We start from the raw sequence: 23,052 nt of genomic DNA, 5'->3' as shown, positions 1-23,052 counted from the left end.
AGTATTAGATCTTGGCTGAATGGGAATGTAATTGCAAGGACAAGTCTTTCAAATTGGGGGTTCTCTTCTTCAATTTTTTTTTTTATCAAGTCATCAACTAGAGACGTTTCTCTCTGATACCATGTCTTCCTTTCCTCAAAATGTCTGTTTAAATTCAGTTTTCTTATTTTTCTTTTTTTAGTATTTTTATTTTGCGAGACACATTTTGTTGGGTGATTTTTCTGTCACCATATTCCAATGGATTAAAAAATACTCTATTTTTTAACTATAATGTCTGTGTGTTTTTTCTTCTTCAGATGGTGAGGAACCAAAGTCCTGGTTGGGCACTGAAGGCTCACCTCAGCGTGAAGATCCCCAGCAGCGACTGCGCTGGCAAGCCCACCTAGAGTTCACCCACAACCACACTGTGGGTGACCTGACTTGGGAGTTAATTGCCCCTGTCCTTCCACGCTCTGAGCGCCTGCGTTCTCTGGTGCTGGGGGGGATTCCTCACAGCATGAGGCCACAGGTAAGTAGATTTACACAACAGTGGGTACACTGTTGTGTCACTGGCTAGAAAAAGTAAATAAACATAAAATCAAACCTAGAGCTGGATGATCTGGACAAAAGATGATATGATTATATTGTAAGGTAGACTCACAATCCACAATCTGAATCACAATTTTCACACCTCTCATAAAATGTTGGCAAGTTACATTCAGACTAGATTTTTGTTTTTCAGTTTTCTCTGCTTCCCAGAAGTGTGGGCTGTGTATGATGGCTTTTGTTATCTGACTAGAAACTCTGTATTTTTGACTAACATTATTACTCTATTTTGACAATATATAGATGAGTCCACATTTTAATATATAGCTGCTGTGTTTACATTATTACAAGAATGTGATGTCCTTTTTTTATCATGCTTTAGAACAAAATCAAAAAGGTTTTGATATGTGTATTACTACTGTGAAAGGGAGAGTTTATTTTGATGTGAAATGCTGTTGTAAGATGGATGGATGGACTTTATTTATCCCAAACTAGGAAGTTACAGTGTAGCAGCAGCATGACAGACATTCAGTAACATAGAATACCACAGCAAACATGAGTAAAGAGAAACAAACATGAGTAAAGAAATGGAGAGAGTCTATCCTTGATATGTATAGCATTTTTGTGTTTTGTGCTTAGTCAGAATTTAGTCTGTTATGTGTAGGATTTTTGAGTTACTTATGGGATGTGACAGGGGAATTTAGGACAGGTAGAATGATGGGGTAGGGGGTGGGAGATTAAAAGTTAAACTTCATCCCACTCCTTTTCAAATGTTTTCCTTTCTTTTTATATAACTCTTTTGTTTGGTTTTCATGTTATATTTGAAATAAATAAATAAAAACAAAAATGTTTGTACCCTCTCTAACATAACTCTTGAGCATCAGTGTAAATCACTGCACGTCAGAAGTCAGACTCATGGTCCTTTTTTATCATTATTTCTTCAGCAGCAACAAAACAATGTGTTACACAAACTCTGCAAGCTAATGTGAACTAAATCTGAATACCTCAGTGTGGACTGTTACTAAAGTATGTTTATAAATGAACTAAAAGAAATTCACTAGCCTTATAACCTGCACTAGCGCTATTAATGCTACTTTCACAGTGCAACACATAAGAACAACATTCTGTGTAAAATACAATAACAAACCTCGTTAAGCTGGCCATTCAAAGCAAATACCAAGATTTTGCTGTTTATTTTTTAGTGACACAGTCTGTATTGTGTGTCTGAAAAACAGATTGCATGTTAATGTAAGACTGATCCTTATCTAAGATAGTGGAATCACCCAGCCTTCATTAAACCTCTTGTCACTGGAGTGCTAGCTACCTTCAGAATGTTTTTGTATTATTCAGGTTGTTTCTTGGTCCTATATAGAGGTTTCAGAGCAATTAATTTTTTCTCTTAGCTTTGGATGCGGCTGTCTGGAGCATTGCAGAAGAAGAGGACCTCTGAGATCTCTTACAGAGAAATCATCAAGAACAGCTCTAATGATGACACGACCACAGCTAAGCAGGTAAACATCCCTTCTGTGTTTATATACAAACAATTCACTCATGTTTATACTGTATATTATACACTTTACAGAAATAAACTTACATAAATCCTGTACAGCTTCAAAACACATTGCACTAATAGTTTCTTTTTACCTTCTGTCTTTTAGATAGAGAAGGACCTGTTACGGACGATGCCTACGAATGCATGTTTTAGCAGTTTGACCAGTGTTGGAGTGCCGAGGCTGAGACGGGTACTGAGGGGCCTCGCCTGGCTCTACCCAGACATCGGGTACTGTCAGGGCACTGGCATGGTGAGACCACCTCTACCTCCTACCGCATAAAAACACCCACTGTCACGCATATTTATTCATAGTAACAACTTTATTTTGCATCTCTTGTTTTTACTTTTTTAGGTGGTTTCTTGTTTGCTGCTCTTTCTTGAGGAGGAAGACGTATTATGGATGATGTGTGCTCTGATCGAAGACCTCCTCCCTCCATCCTACTTCTCCTCTACACTACTGGGTGTCCAAACAGACCAAAGGGTTCTCCGGCAGCTAATTATACAGTATCTACCAGCCCTTGACCGCCTTCTACAGGAGCATGACATAGGTATAGGGAATGGGGAGATGGGACAGTCATAATTTCATTTTCTGAATCAGTAGCATAAATAGCAACACACTGTATTGTTGTATAAATGGTTTCTTTCATCTTGTTTATCCAGAGTTGTCGCTGATCACGCTGCACTGGTTCCTGACATCGTTTGCCAGTGTGGTGGACATCCGTCTGCTGCTTAGAATATGGGACCTGCTCTTTTATCAGGGTTCATTGGTACTCTTTCAGATCACACTGGGCATGCTCAAGATCAAGGTATTTGTACTAAAGAACCTACTTTCTGATTTATGACTCTATTTACAGGGTGGGGAAGCAAAATTTACAATGAACATTTAGTTGTTTTTTCTCAGCAGGCACTACGTCAATTGTTTTGAAACCAAACATATATTGATGTCATAATCATACCTAACACTATGATCCATACCTTTTCAGAAACTTTTGCCCATGTGAGTAATCAGGAAAGCAAACGTCAAAGAGTGTGTGATTTGCTGAATGCACTCGTCACACCAAAGGAGATTTCAAAAATAGTTGGTGTCCATAAAGACTGTTTATAATGGAAAGAAGAGAATGACTATGAGCAAAACTATTACGAGAAAGTCTGGAAGATACTATTAAAGAAGAATGGGAGAAACTGTCACCCGAATATTTGAGGAACACTTGCGCAAGTTTCAGGAAGCGTGTGAAGGCAGTTATTGAGAAAGAAGGAGGACACAGAATAAAAACATTTTCTATTTTGTAAATTTTCTTGTGGCAAATAAATTCTCATGACTTTCAATAAACTAATTGGTCATACACTGTCTTTCAATCCCTGCCTCAAAATATTGTAAATTTTGCTTCCCCACCCTGTACTTTGCTGACCTATCTTTGTTAGTTATGTTTCGGTAGCCTTTCACTCTTTTTCTGTCTTAGATTGTGCACGCCACAGTGCCTGTTAAAACTAAATCAACCTCTACTGCATTACGACAGCACAATTTTCCCTTAATTATAGCTACTAGGCATTGTATCTCCATTCCTATTCATCAGGCACACCTCCTCTTGACAGAAAGCTTTATGTGTTGAGAATTAATCCTTGTAAAATTGACTCTCTGAACTTCAGGAGGAGGAGCTCGTATCATCAGAGAACTCGGCGTCCATTTTTAATACGCTGTCAGACCTGCCAAGCCAGCTAAAAGATGGGCCTGCCCTTCTTGGAGAGTCAATGAGGCTAGCAGGGACACTGTCACAGGAAACTCTGGATGCCCACCGACACAAACACCTAGCCTACATCCTAAATGAACAGGCTCAGCTCAATAATGGAAACAACACAACGCTTAACACCAATCTCAACAAGGTCAGTTAGTGCAGTAATTAAGCAGCAAACACAGTATTATTTCCTTCCTTTCTTTAAATCAGTTTTTTTTTCTTTTCTTGTTGATACACAGGTGGTGAGGAGACAGTCTCTCCGCAGGAAGTCCACGCTGAGCTCACTGCTCTTTGGGGAGGATGAGGCAGAAGCCCTGAAGTCTAAGAACATCAAGCAGACAGAGCTGGTAGCTGCTCTGCGAGAGGCCATAGCCCGCACTGCAGAGCATTTCCACTGTTTGGACCCACGACACTCTAGCACAGTGAGTTCACATACTGCATCTGAGGAACAGCAGGGTTTATGTCCTGCAGGGGAGCATTAAAGGTTACATTCCCTCATGTTATAGAATGTTAGGCTGATGTAATATTCAGTGCCATTTAGATGCATTATTTATAAAGGAATTATTTTTTACCTCCATTTTGATGTAGCTGATGTTTGTGTTTTTGTCTTTCTCTTTATTTTTAAAGGACCTGACTCCTGACTACTCCATGGAGAGCCACCAACGAGATCATGAAAACTTTCTTGTGGTGTCTCGCAACCGACGGAGACGTGCAAAGGCTCTGCTGGACTTTGAGCGACACGATGATGATGAGCTAGGCTTCAGGAAAAATGACATAATTACTGTGAGTCATGCACAGATTACTGTGTTAGAACACACAAAACATTCTTATACTTTTTTTTTAACATTTGGGATGGTGATAATGACAGTAATAATGATGATTGTAATGGTAATATTGATGATCTGTCTTAGATTATCTCACAGAAGGATGAACACTGTTGGGTTGGTGAGCTCAATGGCCTCAGAGGTTTGTGCTTTTTTTCATGTAACCCCCGTTTACATTATTCATTGTTTACTTTATGTATCTGTCGCATTATGTTTTTGACACAAAATGTGTGCGTTTCTTTGTAACAGGCTGGTTTCCAGCAAAGTTTGTGGAAATCCTGGATGAAAGAAGCAAGGAGGTAAAAAGCTTAATGAGGTCGTGTTAAGGCTCTGATTAAGATTTTATCTTTGTCTCCATAGATTTTCAGTCTGTTAACTCATAAACGTATTGGTGTGTGTGTGTTCCCAGTACTCATTAGCAGGTGATGACTCTGTAACGGAGGCTGTGACCGATCTGGCCAGGGGGACTCTGTGCCCGGCCCTGAAGGCCATCTTTCAGCATGGCCTAAAGAAACCATCAATACTGGGAGGACCCTGCCATCCTTGGTTATTCATAGAGGAGGTAGAACAGCTTGTTTTCCTGTTTTTCAAAGCACACAATTCCATATTTCTTGTTGATTACATGTAATTTTTGTAGCAAATTCAACATTAGTTTTTCCTCTGGTTTTCTCGTAGGCGGCTAGTAGAGAAGTGGAGCGGGACTTCAACTCTGTCTACTCCAGATTGGTGCTTTGTAAAACCTACAGGTAAACCATACACACTTTTAATTTTGTAAACATTATGAAGTTTTTAAAAAATCTAAAAATTCACACCATCACCACATTTTACAGATTCGATCGTTTAAACTGTGCCATTGATGTTCATCCCTGTTCTCTTTCTTCTCTACCAGGTTAGATGAAGATGGGAAAGTTCTAACACCAGAGGAGCTGCTGTACAGAGTAAGTCATCATGAGCAGTATGTTTAAAAATACAAAACAAATGTCAGTGTATGTTAGTACCAATTGTACTAATAGTTTTGACCAGTAAGTATGCAACTTTAATGCAGTGTTTCTTTTAAGAGGCCTAGTTACTCTAAATGACGTCTGTAGAAATGAAATGTGCCCAGAGGTCTGTGAGTGCCCTCTGTCTGCTGTTTGCAGGCGGTGCAGTCAGTCAACATGAGTCACGACACAGCACACGCCCAAATGGATGTCAAGTTTAGGTCTCTTGTCTGCGTTGGCCTTAAGTAAGTTCACTTTCCTGGACTGAGACACAAAAAATTAGAATAAATCCTGCAGATGTTGTGTGCCTGAAGTAAAGGCTTAAAAAAAGTTTAGTCCACAGGTTTGCTAGCATTTAGTGTTTGGTCGTTAACATTTTTCTGTTCCAACAGTGAGCAGGTGCTGCACCTGTGGTTGGAGGTGTTGTGCTCCAGTATGGCAGCTGTAGAGAAATGGTATCACCCCTGGTCCTTCCTTCGTAGTCCAGGATGGGTACAGATCAAGTGTGAGCTCAGGTGGGGGACACAGGGCATTGAACAATTACTCTTTGTTTGTCAGCTGTCTAAGTTTTCATAGTTTTTTGTTTGGCATGATCAAACAGGAATGATTACATGTTTGCTAACTCAGTAGTGAATTCCTGAAGCTGACTGGCAGGCCATATTAAACACACTGTTATCAACTCACTATCCTCCAATCCTACCTCACTCGACCCAGTAAATGTGTTTAATCAAATATTTGAAAAACCAAATTGAACAAAGAACTAAGCTATGTAAGGACACAGGATCTTACCAATAAAACATGTAATGACCAATGGACTACTTTTGTTTTCTCAGGGTCTTATCAAAGTTTGCCTTCAGTCTCTCCCAAGATTGTGAACTACCCGACAAGAAAGAGGTGAGTCGAGGATTACTAGAGCATTCCTGCATACAGTAGAACAGTTCCACACAGAACAGTTTATTTAAGCAGTATTAGCAACTGGCGAAGAAAAATGTAATGACTTTATACTGTTTCAGAAATCAACTATTCTGAAAGCAGACGTTATGGATGTGCTGGTTCAGCATCACCTCTTTAGTTGGGATCTCTAGGTAACATAACATGTAGGAGACTGTAGACAATATAGTCATTAGTTGTACTTAACTGTCGGAGTTACTGTTTAGCACTAACTGTCTCGTCACCCAGTAGATGTGCCTTTTGTGTTTTAGCTTAGGAGTAAGTGCAATTACAAGATCAGTGGAAAAGTCAAAGAACAGCTTTGCTTGACTGAAGTGTATTCAGTAATTTTCACTTGTATTATATCAAGTTGTCTCCATAGGACAAACAGGAGTAAATAAAGCTAATGAGTTTTTATAGCTTTTTTGCCATGGCAAGTCAAAAAATGCAAAGCCTGTAATTAAGTTTTTGTTTTTATGTTGCATCTTGTTGAAATTCTCTTTACCACAACTCAAAACTGAGAGCTTTAAGTTGTTTTTTAGCAGTTAAAAAGACCTCCATTTAAAATAATTGACCTATAGGTGGATATACAATGTTTTGGACTCAGCCTATTTGCTGTCATTTAGTCTTTTTAGTGAATTCTTTCCACATTTCTTTTCTTTTCCAGGAGAAGGAGCAGAGGCCGCTAAAAGAGGGAGTGCAGGATATGTTGGTCAAACATCACCTTTTCAGCTGGGACATTGATGGTTAGACACAGCCAAACCTGGTGAATCCCACCCCGTCCTGCGTGTCTGTGCATATTTGATGTCTTTTATCTGTTTCTTACAGATTGTAAACTTAAATCAGGCACCACTGTCTGATACTGTTAGTGAATATTTGTACTATCTGAACCTTTCCCAGCTTCGGACAAAGGTAACACCCAAACAATGATGGCTGTCAAACTCTGATGTCATCAGAAAGGTCAACTGGGTTATTTGAGACGAAGAATCAATGCATTAACCTACAAACTTTAAAGTTTATTTTTATGCAGCCCCAGTGAATGAGGTTCCACTACATGGTTAAAACTATTATATAGAGTTATATAAGAAAACACTCCTGTGTTACAGACTAGTCTGTACCTACTGGAATGGAGTATTTATATAGTACTCGTTGCACTGGCCAGTCAGCTTTTTGTAGCTGTGTGTTTTGTGTAGGTTGAAGACACACAGTGCATTGTACTGCACTGTTTCTAAAGACTCTGGGTCTAAAACTGTATCAGGTTATCCTGATGACAAACACTACACCTGTCAGTTATTATGACCAAATGGAACATTCCTAAACATGGAGCTGTAAAGTTACAAGTTATTTTTTGGGAGTAATGCTACACTAAGAATTCCACAAAGTAGTTAATGATGAAATACAAATGTTGTACATGCCAAGAAAAGCCTTCTCAAATTGTGATACAAGACTATCTGTATGTGTGCTACCATGACAATGGTAGAAAACCATATGCACTTGACAACCTGATGTAAATGAAGCAGACTAGTTTGTGTTACAATCCACAGTAAATAAATGTTGCATACATATATGATCTAGAATTTGCAGTGGTTTTTTTTTTTGTTTTTTTGTACAAAGTAAAGTCAGCTTTTGCGTGTGACCACATTTACCTTGGGAAATGAAAATGATTCAGTAAAGGACACAATCATTGGTAATCATTGCAAATTCAATCCTATTGAGAGAAAAAAAAATACAAAAAATAGATTACCTTCAAATAAATGCTATATTCAGTTAATATTTTATTATTACCTCCGCCAAGGAGGTTATGTTTTTGCCAGGGTTTGTTTGTTTGTTTGTTTGTCTGTCCATTAGTGTGCAACATAACTCAAAAAGTTATGGACAGATTTTGATGAAATTTTCAGGGTTTGTTGGAAATGGGATAAGGAAGAAATGATTACATTTTGGTGGTGATCGGGGGTGGGGGGGGGCGCAGACCAGAAAATTTCATCAAAATCTGTCCATAACTTTTTGAGTTATGTTGCACACTAACGGACAGACAAACAGACAAACAAACCCTGGCAAAAACATAACCTCCTTGGCGGGGGGGGCCCACGGGGGGGGGGGGGGGGGGCACTGATCAACCTTGGCGGAGGTCTGCGCTCTCAGAGTGCTTCTAGTTCTTGTTCTAGAATGCATAGGAACCCTTTTCGAACTTGAGTGTATAAGCAGAACACAGACTCCTGCATTAGTTTTTAGTCCTACTGGACACATAGATCTTACAGGTTTAAAATTTTAACTTTTATTGAACCATTATTTATGTTCTCATACTAAGAAAATGGTCATCTTTAATTCATGCACCCAGCTATTGCAGCCTAGATTATATTATTAAAAATGTGAAACTCAAATACATAGCTTTTTAGTGTCTGTAAGTGATTTCTGAGAAAACTAACGATTCCCACTCTCTGTGTCCTGTAGCATGAACAGACCTGACTACACTCTCCTTTTTCCCTCAATGAGAGAAACAGTGACTTGGAGACCACATGACAAACAGACTGTGCTGTTTTGTAAACTACCATGACGCAATGAGAAAAATGCACAGAAAAACTTCAGTAAAGCCTGTTTATTAAGTCAGTTTTTTCAGCGGCAAAGTGTGTTTATTAAATGTCATGACATTAACAGCAAGAAGCCATAACGCAATGGGTTACAAGAGTAACGATTAGCACTGCAAGTCTTATGATGATGAACAGCTGCTGGAGTGAGAAAGTCATGTGCTGTTTGTCTGTACTATCACTATAGATACAAGGTATGTCACATGGATGACTGACAGCTGGAGAATGATGGGTACCGTACCACTGAATCTAAGTGGGTGGGTGAGTGTGACAGTCCAAGAATCTGAGTCTTGTGTTTTGGCCAAATAAATAACTGACAATTATAAAACAGAACAGCTTATATTTCCCATATATCTAGAATTTAAAATCACTACGTGCCCACTGCTACATTCATTTGTGATTTGCATACATTTTGTACAATAGCTTCTTTCCAATTGGAGCACGACCTATATCTATATTACATACGCAGTATAAATAGTACACCAACTGTTTATCAATACATAGGGAATGCATGGGGGTTTCATTTATAGCTGCTCATGTTATCGCTGGACCCATATTTTGGGGTTTAGCCTCCCTTTCTGCCACTGACCTTAAGCCAGAGGATTTATTTGTTGGAAAATAAAACATGGATCAAATTGGATTCAGTCATGAATGCATTTGAGATCATAAAATCATCCTGAGTGAGGCTAACCTCAAAAAACGCACAATTTTAAACAGCAAAGGCAGCTGACATTAAAATGCATCCAGAACACATCCTTTTTTTTTTGTTCCCTTTAAATAAAAACTGTAGGACCTTGTGTAAAAAGGCAAGGAATAGTAAGACTGAGGAGAGTGTCCTGCGCCAAACGTCGGTATCTTTCATGGTCTGTGGAATGAAGACACTTAGTGGAGTGATAGCAGAGAGGGAGGTATGCGAGAGACAAGGAGGCGCTTCAGCAGCCTCCTATCCCTGATGAGGAGGGGGCTGCTGTGGTGTTGGCACTGCTATTCTGGCCTTTTCCTTTGTGCCTCTGACCACCCCTCCTCCTTCCACCGCCTCCGGACTTTGGCTATGTGAGATCACAAAAACAAATGGTAAGAAACCTTGGAATTTCTGTTATGTTATACACAACCAGGGTTTTCCCCTCCTTATAATAAGGCTCAGTCGATACACCCAATTCATTTTGGGAAACTGAAGTCAACATGGACATCATTAGATCTACTAAGCAACCTTTCCCCAAATGTAGTTGGTCCCTCGCAGATTATTTCTGCTACAAATTTACTCACACAGATATGGTAATAACAATGGCCAAAATATTAAATTATGTATCAGGGTTCATGCACATATTTCTAGGTGAAATTCAGCACTTTTAAGGGTTATTTTCACCTTATCGCTGTGGTAAAATACATGTACGCAGGATTACTAAATACACTTTTTATCACTCTGATGTACATTGTTTTATGCTATAAACGTCTAAAAATTATTTTTTCATAATGGCAAAAATTTAGAAACTAAAAGAGAACACAAAGTTTTGTGTTATAACTGCAAGCACTTAAACTAATATTTAAGCATTTTTTCAGACCTTGAAAACACATCATTGAAATTCAAGCATTTTCAGGAATTTCAAGCACCTGTATGAACCCTGAATATCCTTTTTTTTTTTTTTTTTTTTTAAATTGGAACCTTAATACCCCCAACTGTGATCTTAAGTCCTCCACAAGCTTAGGGAAACTCCTGATATGAATACAGCCACAGAAAAAAATTATTAGACCACCCTCGTTTTCTTCAGTTTATTGTTCATTTTAATGCCTGGTACAACTAAAGGTACATTTGTTTGGACAAATATCATAACAACAAAAATAGCTAATAAGGGTTTAATTTAAGAGCTGATATCTAGCCATTTTCCATGTTTTCTTGATAATAACCAAAATCACTTCAGTTCTTACATCAATATCTATGGCATTGTACTGCCAAAAACAGTGCTTTTAGGCATTCTATGTTTTCTGTTTTAGTCACATGATACACACAGGAGTTAGTACTAACCATTGTTTTTGATGACTTTTGATGGTCTAATAATTTTTTCCGCGACTATGAGTACACGTACAGTAAAAAAAGTAATTTGTTGACAGCTTTCTTTCACAAATTTTGTAAGAAAAAAATAATGGTGAATAATGTGAAAAGAACCTGACAATAACTTCCTTCTAATAATTTCTATTCCCAACACCCAAGTAGGGCTGAACGATATGGACTAAATTTCATATCTCGATATTCATGCCAGATATCTTGATATCGATACGATACGATACAATACGAAATGACTACAGGTTCGGTGAAAACCAAGCATTTTTCAGAAAAATACAAACATCATAATTACTGGTGGGCAGTGATTAAAATTTTTAATCGCGATGAATCGCATGGCTTTCTGCAGTTAATCATGATTAATCGCATAGCTGTTGGGGGGGGGGGGGGGGGACGCATCAACAGCATGTATTGCCTTTCAATGATATTCCAGACTGGAAGTACTCCGGTGATAAAAATAATTGCACGTCAGTGCTTCCAAACAACTGTGTCCTTCTCAACCCCACCATCTGAAGACATTTAAAATGAAAGTGTCCATGTAAAAAACCACTACTTTTGCACACGTTTATGTCCCCACCAGTGTATTTACAGTTGTGAGTGATTGACAGGAGTCTTAAGCCCACTAATCAGCACTAATACTAATAAGCCCATTAAAATGTAATGTTCAGTTGTTCAAAGCAAGCAAAAGGGGCCCTGAAGTGGTCAGAATAAGTTGCACTAACGTATGTTTTGTCCCTTCCGTGTTACCGTAGTTAGTTCGGACATAGAACTAACAGACATGTTTCTTTCATTCTTGTTTGTATGGCCCCAAAAACATTTGCCTGTGAGTATTTTATGTTCAGTTGTTGTAAGAATGAATAGTATCAAATATCTCTGATGTGAACCTTTGTTGCTGAATAAAAAGACGTTGTAAATCTTTAATTAACCTGTAAATGCTAATCGTTAGCGTGTCTATGGATTTTCCCATTCAAGTTAGCATCGAGATAAAATGACTGCTAATACAACATTCACATCGTAAATGAGTAAAGGTTAGTTCAAAGGCTGACATATTATACTTAAACACAACCAATGAATTTATATAAACTTAGCATGAGCCTGCATAAAGAATTAGCAACCCATCTCCGACTGCTTGCATAAACAAATTAGCTTAAACATCAGCATTACTTGTAAAGTTCGCCGGTTTTCTCCTCTCAGCTGCACATACACACAGCACCGGTGTGCGGACCGGCAAAATAAAAGCATGAGTTTCAAAATAAGAGTCCGTATGTATAAATCAACTAAGACTTGCTTGAAAGGCAGAACGATAATAAAACGGCGTTAACGTGAGAAAAAAAAAATTGTCGGCGTTATTTAATGAATGCGTTAACACGGTAATAACGCGTTAACTTGCCCACCCCTAATCATAATACAAAAGAATGTGGAAAATGCAGTTTTATTTATAAGAACTCACTGCCAGTCATCAACATTAACATAAAGTACGAATAAATGAAATTTGTTGTGAGTTCCAGAGCTGTACATGCAGGGCGAGCAAGGGGGAAATCTATATCATTTATATTGTTGCTTTTTCAATATTAATATCTTGAATGTTCATATCTAGATATCGATACGATAACGATATATCTTTCAGCCCTACACCCAAGTTCTCTGAAAATGAAGGGAAAACCCTGGTAATGAAAGGAAAAAAAACACAAGAATACATCACCAGCCACTCCATTCTCTGCCTTTTCACTCTTTTGAATCAACCCATTTTACCTTGTTCTCTTTGTTGCCCTCCTTTATTTGAGGGTCTTCATCCCCCTCTCCCTTAGGCCAGCGAGGAATGCAAGCAAAAGGAGAGGGAGAAAGTGTGAGGGGGTAAAGACAAACGAAGTTGGAGGATGAAAGAAGATGGAATGAAAGTGGGATGTAAAGGGTGAAGATGAGGTAAAATGGAGACAGAATGGAAGATGACACAGCAGTTAAGAAGTTAGAGGCTAACTGGGCAGGTGTAGCAAACAGTAAGAAGTAAGAAACAGGAAAGTCCGTACTGACACTAAATGGTATATGTTGAGTATTTTAATCTCACCGGTTGTGTCGTGTTTGAACCTGCTGACTGTGCTATCGTCGCTACGTCGTCTCCGGCTGCTGTCGTGCCGTCTTCTTTTCGGAGCGGTGCCTTTTTTGTGGATTGCATTTTGATTTGAGGAGGTTTGGAATTTGACGGCAAATTGTTGGTGGATTGCAACAGCTGAAAAGAATGTGAAATAGCATGTGAACCTCAGCGATAAAGCAGTCACCGATCTGTGGCTAAAAAGAGGCTCGACGCGACACCAAAACCTGACGTAACATGAGGAGATGCACGTACGCTGTCCTTTAACGCCTTTTAAATGCCAGATGCAAATGACTGTAAATCTGGAATCTTAAAGCCAGTAACCCTGACTCTGACAGTTGTGAGAGTAGAGAAGGGGTTCCTACCTTAGTAATAGTCCCCACAGCTTTCGTGCGGCCCTCCCTGAACACCAGCCTCTGGTCACAATGCAGGTACTCGGGGGTTTTGATGAAGCGGAAGTGGACTGAAGCCTTATCCCCGGTCCGTAAACAGTCTCTATTCATGGACAGAATAGTGGCTGTCTGCCGTATGCTGCCACAGTGGACTGAGCCAAAGAAACAGGAGAAACACGGTAAATTTGCTGATGCGTATTATTACTGCAAGGGTGAGTCACTGAATTCTATAAATACATTCGCGGAAAAACTTATTAGACCACCCTTGTTTTCTTCAATTTCTTGTTCATTTTAATGCCTGGTACAACTAAAGGTAGATTTGTTTGGACAAATATAATGATAACAACAACAATAAACTCTTAAGAACTAATTTCAGAGCTGATATCTAGCCATTTTTCATGTTTTCTTGATAACCAAAATCAGTTTAGTTCTTACATCAATAGCCTAAGCATTGTACTGACAAAAACAGTGCTTTTAGGCTTTCCATATTTTCTTTTCTGTCTGTTTTAGTCACATGATACACAAGGAGTTTGTACTACCCATTGTTTTTGATGACTTGATGGTCTAATAATTTTTTCCGTGACTGTATTTACTGTGAAGAGTCTGTGAGAGCTCCACAGGTCGGTATTACTGTCCTGTTTTTCCAGCAAAGATAATTACCTCTGCCAAGGAGGTTATGTTTTTGCTGGCGTTGGCTTGTCTGTTTGTCCGTGTGCAAGATAACTCAAAAAGTTATGGATGGATTTGGATGAAAATTTCAGGAAATGCTGATATTAGCACAAGGAGCAAATGATTAAATTTTGGTGGTGATTGGGGTGGGGTGGGGGGGCCACGGGGGCCCACTGATCTGCCTTGGCAGAGGTCTGCGCCCTCTGAGTGCTTTTACAGTTTCTCTTTTTTTTTTCACATAATGTCTGTTACAAGTCTTATCTACCAAGTAACACTCCAGAAATATTGTCGTGTTAATTCTGCTGCCAATAAACATGCCCAGACTTTGGTGAAACACATATATTATGTGATTTACCATATTTCTGAATTTTTGCTCCTGTTACTGACCCATAGCCTGGTATCGTGGTGATATTGTCGTGGGATGATGCAACACCAGGATCTCTGCCTCAAACTCCCAAGTGGCCTGTGGGCTCAACCGTGGGGACACCATCACCATGCCTTTCCTTATGGACGAACGCTTAATCTGAACATGTCACACAGGGAACAGATGTGTTAGTTTAGTTTAGTTTTTTTTAATTTTCACAAATATTTGTGCATTTGGTAAATGAACTAACTGAAATGACCATATTGCACATATCACCGTTCTGCTAATATACCTTTTTGAGAGCAAACGAGGCGGTCTGGCCTCCTCTAACTTCCTTCACAGGCATCCTCTTACGGTGTATCGATTTGACAGCAATAGGGATGAAGCTGCCCAAAGGATCAGGCCCCAGTAGCATGGTGTCATTCAGACGTATGAGTCCACGTAAAGTAGTTCCTGATACTACTGTTCCTACGCCCTGAGACACGGAACAGAAGAGGATGATTAGAATTAGTAGAACCGGGAGTAAAACACATACTAGCACTAGAACCTAATTAAAAACTGACACTAACCAGTTCAGCATCTACTGTAACAAATAGACCTGCAGGCAAATTCATGTTAATTTTTGCTTGACATTGATTTTAATAAGATAAGACTTTATTGATCCCACCATGGGGAAATTTCACAGTTGCCTTTTTTTTTTTTTTGTTCCTCAGGAGTGGACATCCAGTCTAGTGTTCATCCAATATAGCCAGTTGGTTTGAACCAGCAGATTAACTGACTGATATCATCCCTTTCTGACACTGAAAATGCATTATGCTTGTCCAACACTGACTACTTTAACTTTATTACAAAAGCTGTGTTTCTTCAACTGAACCACAAGCCAAACTACTAATTATTTTAATTAAAAAAAAAATCTAGATGGGAGTGATTTTTATCCTTTTAGTCACATATTACTTTCCCTCACTGTCAATATTTCTAACTGAAAAGAGTAATATCATTTATAAACAACTAGAGGCACCAACTTCAGCCAAGACCAGTACTTAGGAAAACGTCCCATTAGTGCTGATTAATCTATAATCGAGTTTAATAATAAGTGTGACATATAGTCTCTTAAAAGGTTTTAATATCATTTACCATTTACATCGCCATTAAATTCATGGTGGTCGTTAAGCCATTGTTCTGGTTCATGTAAAAAAGTTTTTTCTGCAACTTTCCTTTCTATAAATGTGTGGATGTTGATTTAGCTCTGGGTGATAAGTCTCTAGCTCTGCTGTGGATTAAGAAATGTTAATGACTTGTCAAAATGGTATTACACAGTGTGGGAGGAAGTTTGTTTTTTTGGCTGTTATAGATCAAAACTTTCTCATACCTGAAAAAAAGTACAGCTAAAGCTAAGCTAAGCTAACCCTGGATTAAAACTAGTCAGTCCCTCTTGTCATACCCTTATAAAACTAACTAAAACCAAACTAAAACAATAAACCAAGGTGAATGACTAATATTAAACTATTATTTTTGAACCTTCTAGAACTATAATAACTTTGACATAGGAAGTATAAACCGTGTTACACAACATCTGAAAATTGACATGACATTGTCATTCGTCAGAGGCCTCGTGCATGTACCGGTACAGAGTAGGTGTCGTCTATCTGAAACTCTGCAGGCTGGTCGTCTCGGTAGGAGGTCCTAGAGGAGAGCAGGTTGAGAAACATTTTGAGCAGGTCCATGTTCTCGCCAGTTACGTTGGAGATCTGAAAGATGGGGCACATCCTAGAGGGAAAAGGAGAGGACACACGCACAAACAATGAGGTCACACTTAAGTATTTTCAGCCTCTTGGAGTCGGTTCTGTGGGTCAGTCGGTACCTCTCTGAGCTGAAGTTTGAGGCTGTGACTATGACGTCGTCTTTGTTCTGAACCAGGACGGGGATCTTCCTACAGCCAGGGGACTTCAGTAACCGCTGGAGCAGCTTCAACGTCTCTGATATGAGAAAAACAAGATCACACAAATCACACACCTGTCCAATAACAAGTTAATTGGTGCTTTAATGTCATATTTATTAGCGAGTGAAGCTAAACAGAATGTTAACACAGGTATTAGGCTACATTTCAAAACATGAAGCATTCAGACATAGTAATTACTAGAGCTGCAGATAGATAATTTTCTTCGATTCAATTAAACGATTATTTGAAAAGGAAAAAAAAATTGTAAAAATGTGAAAAAGACATGTCTAAAAATGACAAACAACTTATCCTTTATTCCAGAACCAGCTGAAACAACAACCACATAAAGTATAAACATAAAAATGATATATAAAAAAAAAAAAATCTACAACTTACAAACAACTGAAGATGTGACAAACATACAAAATATTAATTCATTCATTCATTCATTCAGTCATTCATTAAAGTTTAGGTGAAAGTTTAAAAGTTAAAGAGTAAGTGATGGTTCCAATAATAGGCTGACCGATATATCGGCCGACCGATATTTTGGGCCAATATGCTGACAATGATTTTTTTCAATATCAGCCTTAATCTTTTAATTTTTTTTTTTTTTTTTTTTTGAAAGCCGATATTTGATCAGTAGTAAAAATGTTACAAGATATTTAATTAGGCACCTGTGTGGGCAGCACTTGAAGTTCAAGAAATGTTACAAGAGTACTATGTGTACGTGTATTAATAATTTCATTTATATTGCTGCTTAAAAACCTCAATTATCTGAGTGTTTCAATTGTACTTTACAGTCAATGTGCTTTAAAAAAAAAATCAACCTTAAATATTGGCCTCAAAAAAAATTTGCTGTAGATATCGGCCACTGGCTGACCAAATTTTTACAAATCAGCATCGGCCTTAAAAAACCCCATATCAGTCAACCTCTAGTTCCAAAGAAGTCAGGATATAGACATTTTCTGCCTCTTTGTCCTCGTCTCTTCCAAGTTACACTCCAGGTTGTCTGTGACGATCCTGGCGTCATAATAAGCATCCGTGTGAAACACAACAGCAAAATTATGGAAACAAAGCTTTGGTTCGGGAACATCGTCATCAAATCTTTTTTTTTTTTTTTAAATTCATTTGAGTCGATTGTTTCAGCTCTAGTAATTACCTGTATTACACTGTGTATTCACAGATAAAAGAGAGACTAGACTGACCTTGCAAGATGTTTGCAGGACACATGTCTATCTTGGTCACCACCACAAACACAGGCACGTTTAGAGCTAAGGCCAGGCCCAGGTGCTCTTTGGTCATCCCTACAATACCTGCATTACTGCCCACCTGGACAGTACAAGGGAGAAGAAAAAAACCACCATAAGAACCTCTGTCTGAACAAACACCACCTCCTGCCTCCTGAATATCCTCCTTCCCTTCTCACCATGAGCATGCAGAAGTCAGGCAGGTGTCCAGTCATCCCAAACACAGTGGTCTTGAGGTATTTCTCATGGCCAGCTAAGTCTATGAAGGTAATCACTTTAGAGGACTTCTCACATATTTTAGTCCAGTCCAGGCTTCCTCCGTGACTGTCAGGCTTATTCACCACCTACGCATGGAAAGAAAGAGTTAATAAAAGCAGCATTTGTACTGATACACACATACAAACTGGCAGCTTGTTTTTCTTTATGAAAGATTTGATACTAAATTCTGACAGAAACATTAGAACAGTGACATTTTTACACATCCATGTCAGATTATTTCAGTGGGTCTGTGGTTAAATTTTAATTCCTCATAGACCATTATCAATGTAGATTCAGACCTTTGGTGACACTCTTGATGTGAATACAGGACAATATTGGGTGATGATGATGGTATTTACTCATAACACTTTAAGGCAGATTTATATTTCCCTGATGTCCCATGTGATTCTACGCCTCCATAACAAAACATCCTTATTTGAGCATTTTTTTACAGTTTCAAATTCATTACATCAACAAAGCACTAAATTCAAGAAAGCATCACATTACATTCTTGCATTTTTGGATTTTGGGCTTTGTAGCTCTTAGGAGTCAGAGTGTATTTTGGACAATTTGGAATACGTTTGATTTTGCCTTTCTATTTCTCATTAAAAAATGTTTACCTTGCCTTGTTTGGTATAATTTTTTCCAGCACAACCTCACCTGTGTGACATTTTTTTTTCATTTAACATGTCGTATTAACATAGTGAACCTAAAATCACACAAAAAGAATGAAATCCAAGTAGGAAAAAAAGTTGGATTCTTTACTGTTTATCTACCAAAAACATGGTAAAAAGAACTGTTTTTATGAATTAACTGAAAATTTCAAAAAATAATTGCAAATTCAGTAAATAACATATACAACAATTTACATGAAAATACAGGCAATGCCTCAAGTGTTTTCTAGAAAAACTATATACAACTATTTACAAAACAATCTGGTGTCACAATATGATGCCGCAAACATGCTCAAATAACTATTTTTAAAACTCTGAAAACTATATACTATTATTTCTAAAAACAATCAGGTGCCATGTACAGGTATCTGACTGGTTGATGTAGTGCACTTTTCTACCAAACAAGGTGACATGTTTTTTTTTTGTTTGTTTTTTTATGCAAGGACTTCCCTAAGAGGCTTGTTTTTACCGTCTCTTCCTGCACGGAATGCACACCAAATGTGATGACAATTTTACTGAAAAAGATGATTTTATTGTGTATCATAAGTCTAGTTTTACTTTCAACACAATTAACCTCACAAGGTTGCTTTGACATCTGAACTTTCCACACTAGTTGAAATGAAGACTCAGCGAGGCTCCATCTGCTGCTACATCTTCATAAATCAGTTATATGATTTAGACATGAAGACGTGTCCAGGGACTCCTAAGGGTTAATGACCTGAACACTTATCTTGTCTGTCTGTATCGCATTCTGATAACAAAATAAACACCTAACTGGGTGACAAAAACCAAAACCCTAAACACTTAGAGACCTGGTAACCATGGGTCCCCTTCACTGTCCTTTTACCTGCCCCTCCTGGTCAAACCCCAGGATATCGTTGCCAACGCTGCTGGTCCTGCCGCTCTCCATCTCATGTTTGTGTCTGAAGAGCTTCTGGCGAGCAAAGCCTCTGCCATTGTCCAGCTCTCCATGTGTTAATACCCCCAGCAACGTACTCTTCCCAGCATCCACATTCCCCACAACTGCAACCCTGGAAGACAGAATAGTAAATATCACTGTGCGCATTTAATGAAAGTGCAATCCATGAGGAAACTCAGCAGGACAAACCTTCACAGATCTTTGTAGAGCTGCAGCTATTGACTATTTTTTGTAATTGGTTAGTCTATTGATTATGTTCTTCAATTCACTTAAATTCTTATTTGAATAAGTGAAAAAATTGTAAATGTGAAAAAGGCATATCTGAAAATGACAAATAACTTGCCCTTTATTCCAGAATTAGTTGAAACAACTACAAAAGATGTGAAAGTAAAAGGATATTTTAAAAAGATCTATATGGAAATAACAACAGCAATAACAGTTGAAAGTATATATGAAAATATCTAGATATACAAACAACAACAAACAAGTCAAATGATATCTGCAAACAGAATGTGCACTGCAGTCTTCAACACATTTGTGTCCAACTAACAATTTAAGATGTAACCAACATAAAACTTAAAAAAAAATAAAATAAAGCCAAATATTTTTAATGTTTGTGTGAAAGCTTAACATTTAAAAGAGTAAGTGATAGTTACAACAAAAGAAAAGTGAGCATATAGACATTTTCTGCCTTTTTGGCCTCCTCCCTTCTGAGCTATGCTCCATATTGTTTGTGTTAATCCTGGCATCATGTGCGTCACCATAAGCGTCCATGTGAAACACAACAGCGGAACTAATGTTCAGTGGTAGCAAAATTAATTAAATTAAGCTTCAGTTCAGGAAAAATTGTAATTGAATATTTTTTTAATCAATTTGAGTCAATTAATTGATTCATCATTTTAGTTCCAGGTCTTTGCATCTTTGAATCTTACTCCTTGTTGTAATCTTGGTGTTTACCTGACCTCCAGGAAGTCCAGCTCACCCACACGCCGGCGAATCAAATAGTCGCGCACCAGACCAGCAGACTCGTTGCGCTCTCGTAGTGGGATGAGATCAGCATCTATTTGCTCACACATAGAGCGCACCGTGGCAACCGAGGCCTCCATATCTTTCTCATCTAGACCCCAGTCACCACCATCTACAAGAGGGAAGTAGAAAAGAGGAAAGAATGAGGTAAGAACCAAAATTGACAAGACTTACTCAGGGTTTATTTGCAATTCAGGCACAGACTGTCTGAAATAATATAGAGCACATCTACAGTACTTTTCAGCCTGGTAAAGGTTTATACTGTCTTCCAAATACAACGGTATAAGTAATTCATTTATCAGACAGGGGCAGTTGTTTACCTGCTTTACTAGTTTCAACTAGCCTTTGTCAGAAGCATCACATGAAATGACATGAAACTAGTAAAGCAGGTAAACAACTGCCCCTGTCTGATAAATGAACAACTGACACAGTACTTTGCAACTACAAAAAACAAATAAATCATCAAAGTAATCACAGCATAAAAGTTGTGCACATTTCTCACCTGAGCCCATCCCAACTACGTAGATGGTCTCTCCACACCCCTCCTCCATCCTGTCACGTAATTGGCGAAGTAAAGAGTCATACTGTTCCCCGTTCGGGCTAACAAGTGCCAGCTATAGGGAAAAAAGGAGGTAAAGAGAGAAATTTGACAGTTGTTGGTAATTTCTAAACTTCCTAGTGCAAACACAGCTGTCTCTCTTCCCATTAAGCCCCTCAGGGTCACAAGTTCAAAACAAGTTTGGTCCTGTTAACTGGTTGCTCTCACTGCTCAGTACAGTAAACCATGCATGTATTGAATGGGGTTTTTACCATTAGTTAAACATGACTTAAAACATCAGTCAGTAAGCAAAACAATGTTCACAAGGTAAAAAAAGAAGCTATGTTTTTAAAGTTATGATAGTGTCATGATATTATAAGATGTTTCTACAATACAACACTAAAAATATACAAAATGTGTAATGTGATATGATGTGTGTCATGTGGATCCAAGTATAACCTGAGTAACTAGCACAGAACCTGTCAGATGGTGGTTATTACAGATGAAAGTGACAGGAGGAGCCAAAGGTGAAAATAAAGACAGTCCCTGATGCAACCCTGTGCAATTTGTTTATTGGACATCTAAAACCACTGTAATGTGTACTTTGGTTCTTCCACACAGAACACTATTATCTCTGCCTATCATACTTTTTTATATATTTATCATTACTACACTTTAACTCCCCTTAAGAGCTGGAAATACTCATGGGATTTTCCCTTTACATACCTATACCAAGTTGCTCAACATGTTCACAGCAGGTGTTTAGCACTATTTATCCAGGCTAGCACTTTGCACAGACATGTCCCCCTTGCCCGTCATTACCCTGTGTGTGTTTTGGAGTTGAACATGTCATAACAGTGTCATGTTTTATTATTCATATTATTGCAAAAGCAATAATGATAATGCATTCATCGATTATGATTATCTGAGGATGCAAATGGTGCAGCGTTCACGGCTTTGTTAATGTTTGTTATAGTTAGCATTTGCGGTGGCTAACGCTCGCGACACGTAACCAATTTAGCTAATTCTGCACACTTCGTCCGCTAAAGCAACATTTTGATACCTTCAAAGACAGGCGTGAATAGTATTTTTGCATAATTCAAATGTTCTGAACCTTCAGTGTGTAACAGCAAACGATGTTTTGGAAATTATATACATGCAAAAAACACAGCACCTGTGTCATTCATTCATTCTTTCCCGCAGTTGCTAAGCTAGCATTAGCATGTGGAGCCTTCGCCGTTCAGGGCCTAGCTTTACCTTGCTAGTGAAGTCAACCCCTCGGTCCTCGAGCTCGCCATTGAGCATGTCCCCGTCGTCGAAGCACTCGTCCCCGGCGTCGTCCGCGCATCCTCCCCGGTCTGGAGCGAAGATACTAGCGGGGACTAAAGCATCAGCCAGCGGTATGGAGCCTGGATTTAAACCTGGCTCATGAGTTGCTGCTATTGATGCCATTTTTATGCCAGGTTTGCAGCGATAAATTTCAAGCTGTCCCAGTTGTTGTGATGACGACTGGAAACCTAACACACATATACGCTAATGCACTGCTAGCTTAATGTTAGTTAGCAAACATTAGCCACGACGATGATAAGACTGTTATGTCAAAATACAGTAAGTTCGTTCAGTCAACTTTACAATAACGTGCTTCTTATTAGTGTCCTGTCAAGGTGTATTCGAGGTTTTAAAATTATTATCATCACCACCACCTCCTCATCAATAAACATGAGGAAGGTGTGTGCTAGCTTCCTATGC

General features: G+C 38.6%; 2 protein-coding genes across 5 annotated transcripts in view; one reads left to right on the top strand and one right to left on the bottom strand.

Moving 5' to 3' along the window:
* The window catches only part of sgsm3 (small G protein signaling modulator 3), a 13,499-nt gene extending 5,388 nt beyond the window's left edge, over window positions 1-8,111 (top strand). The window contains exons 5-22 of one of the 2 annotated variants that reach the window (XM_030140658.1): window positions 297-508; window positions 1,929-2,036; window positions 2,184-2,327; window positions 2,430-2,625; window positions 2,738-2,883; window positions 3,725-3,958; window positions 4,050-4,232; window positions 4,438-4,593; window positions 4,722-4,776; window positions 4,884-4,933; window positions 5,044-5,196; window positions 5,310-5,380; window positions 5,524-5,572; window positions 5,774-5,859; window positions 6,007-6,129; window positions 6,448-6,508; window positions 6,628-6,699; window positions 7,212-8,111. In XM_030140658.1, the coding sequence (XP_029996518.1) occupies window positions 297-508; window positions 1,929-2,036; window positions 2,184-2,327; window positions 2,430-2,625; window positions 2,738-2,883; window positions 3,725-3,958; window positions 4,050-4,232; window positions 4,438-4,593; window positions 4,722-4,776; window positions 4,884-4,933; window positions 5,044-5,196; window positions 5,310-5,380; window positions 5,524-5,572; window positions 5,774-5,859; window positions 6,007-6,129; window positions 6,448-6,508; window positions 6,628-6,699 (2,099 nt within the window). In that variant the 3' untranslated portion in view covers window positions 7,212-8,111. The remainder of the gene's footprint in view (window positions 1-296; window positions 509-1,928; window positions 2,037-2,183; window positions 2,328-2,429; window positions 2,626-2,737; window positions 2,884-3,724; window positions 3,959-4,049; window positions 4,233-4,437; window positions 4,594-4,721; window positions 4,777-4,883; window positions 4,934-5,043; window positions 5,197-5,309; window positions 5,381-5,523; window positions 5,573-5,773; window positions 5,860-6,006; window positions 6,130-6,447; window positions 6,509-6,627; window positions 6,700-7,211) is intronic. The other variant, XM_030140657.1, reaches the window with a different exon arrangement.
* gtpbp1 (GTP binding protein 1) lies at window positions 2,355-23,052 on the bottom strand. Of its 3 annotated transcripts, none has more exons than XM_030140661.1 (14): window positions 22,561-23,052; window positions 21,268-21,379; window positions 20,697-20,877; window positions 19,668-19,851; window positions 18,068-18,232; window positions 17,847-17,970; window positions 16,564-16,678; window positions 16,325-16,469; window positions 14,995-15,177; window positions 14,726-14,861; window positions 13,643-13,821; window positions 13,254-13,415; window positions 12,898-12,991; window positions 2,355-2,366 (listed from the first exon to the last, which is right to left on the bottom strand). In XM_030140661.1, the coding sequence occupies exons 1-13, from the start codon at window positions 22,753-22,755 to the stop codon at window positions 12,914-12,916; spliced, it is 1,959 nt and encodes a 652-aa protein (XP_029996521.1). In that variant the 5' UTR covers window positions 22,756-23,052; the 3' UTR covers window positions 2,355-2,366; window positions 12,898-12,913. The 3 variants fall into 3 exon arrangements, with proteins under 3 accessions (XP_029996521.1, XP_029996519.1, XP_029996520.1); XM_030140659.1 differs by lacking the exon at window positions 2,355-2,366 and adding an exon at window positions 9,126-10,178 and having other exon boundaries at window positions 12,941-12,991; XM_030140660.1 differs by lacking the exons at window positions 2,355-2,366; window positions 12,898-12,991 and adding an exon at window positions 9,126-10,178.

Source organism: Sphaeramia orbicularis, chromosome 8 (genome assembly GCF_902148855.1).
Source record: "Sphaeramia orbicularis chromosome 8, fSphaOr1.1, whole genome shotgun sequence".
Taxonomy (NCBI): domain Eukaryota; kingdom Metazoa; phylum Chordata; class Actinopteri; order Kurtiformes; family Apogonidae; genus Sphaeramia; species Sphaeramia orbicularis.
Note: the sequence above shows the minus strand (reverse complement) of the source record. Positions and strands in the feature narration are given on the sequence as shown.

Bases quoted from the DNA above. Each gene is read 5' to 3' on its own strand.
- gtpbp1 (XM_030140659.1), bottom strand. From the start codon at position 22,755: ATGGCATCAATAGCAGCAACTCATGAGCCAGGTTTAAATCCAGGCTCC. The intron at 14,862-14,994 runs GTATATTAGCAG...TGACATGTTCAG, and splicing joins CCTCGTTTGCTCTCAAAAAG to ATTAAGCGTTCGTCCATAAG. The intron at 12,992-13,253 runs GTGAGATTAAAA...CGCTGGCCTAAG, and splicing joins GTTCAAACACGACACAACCG to GGAGAGGGGGATGAAGACCC.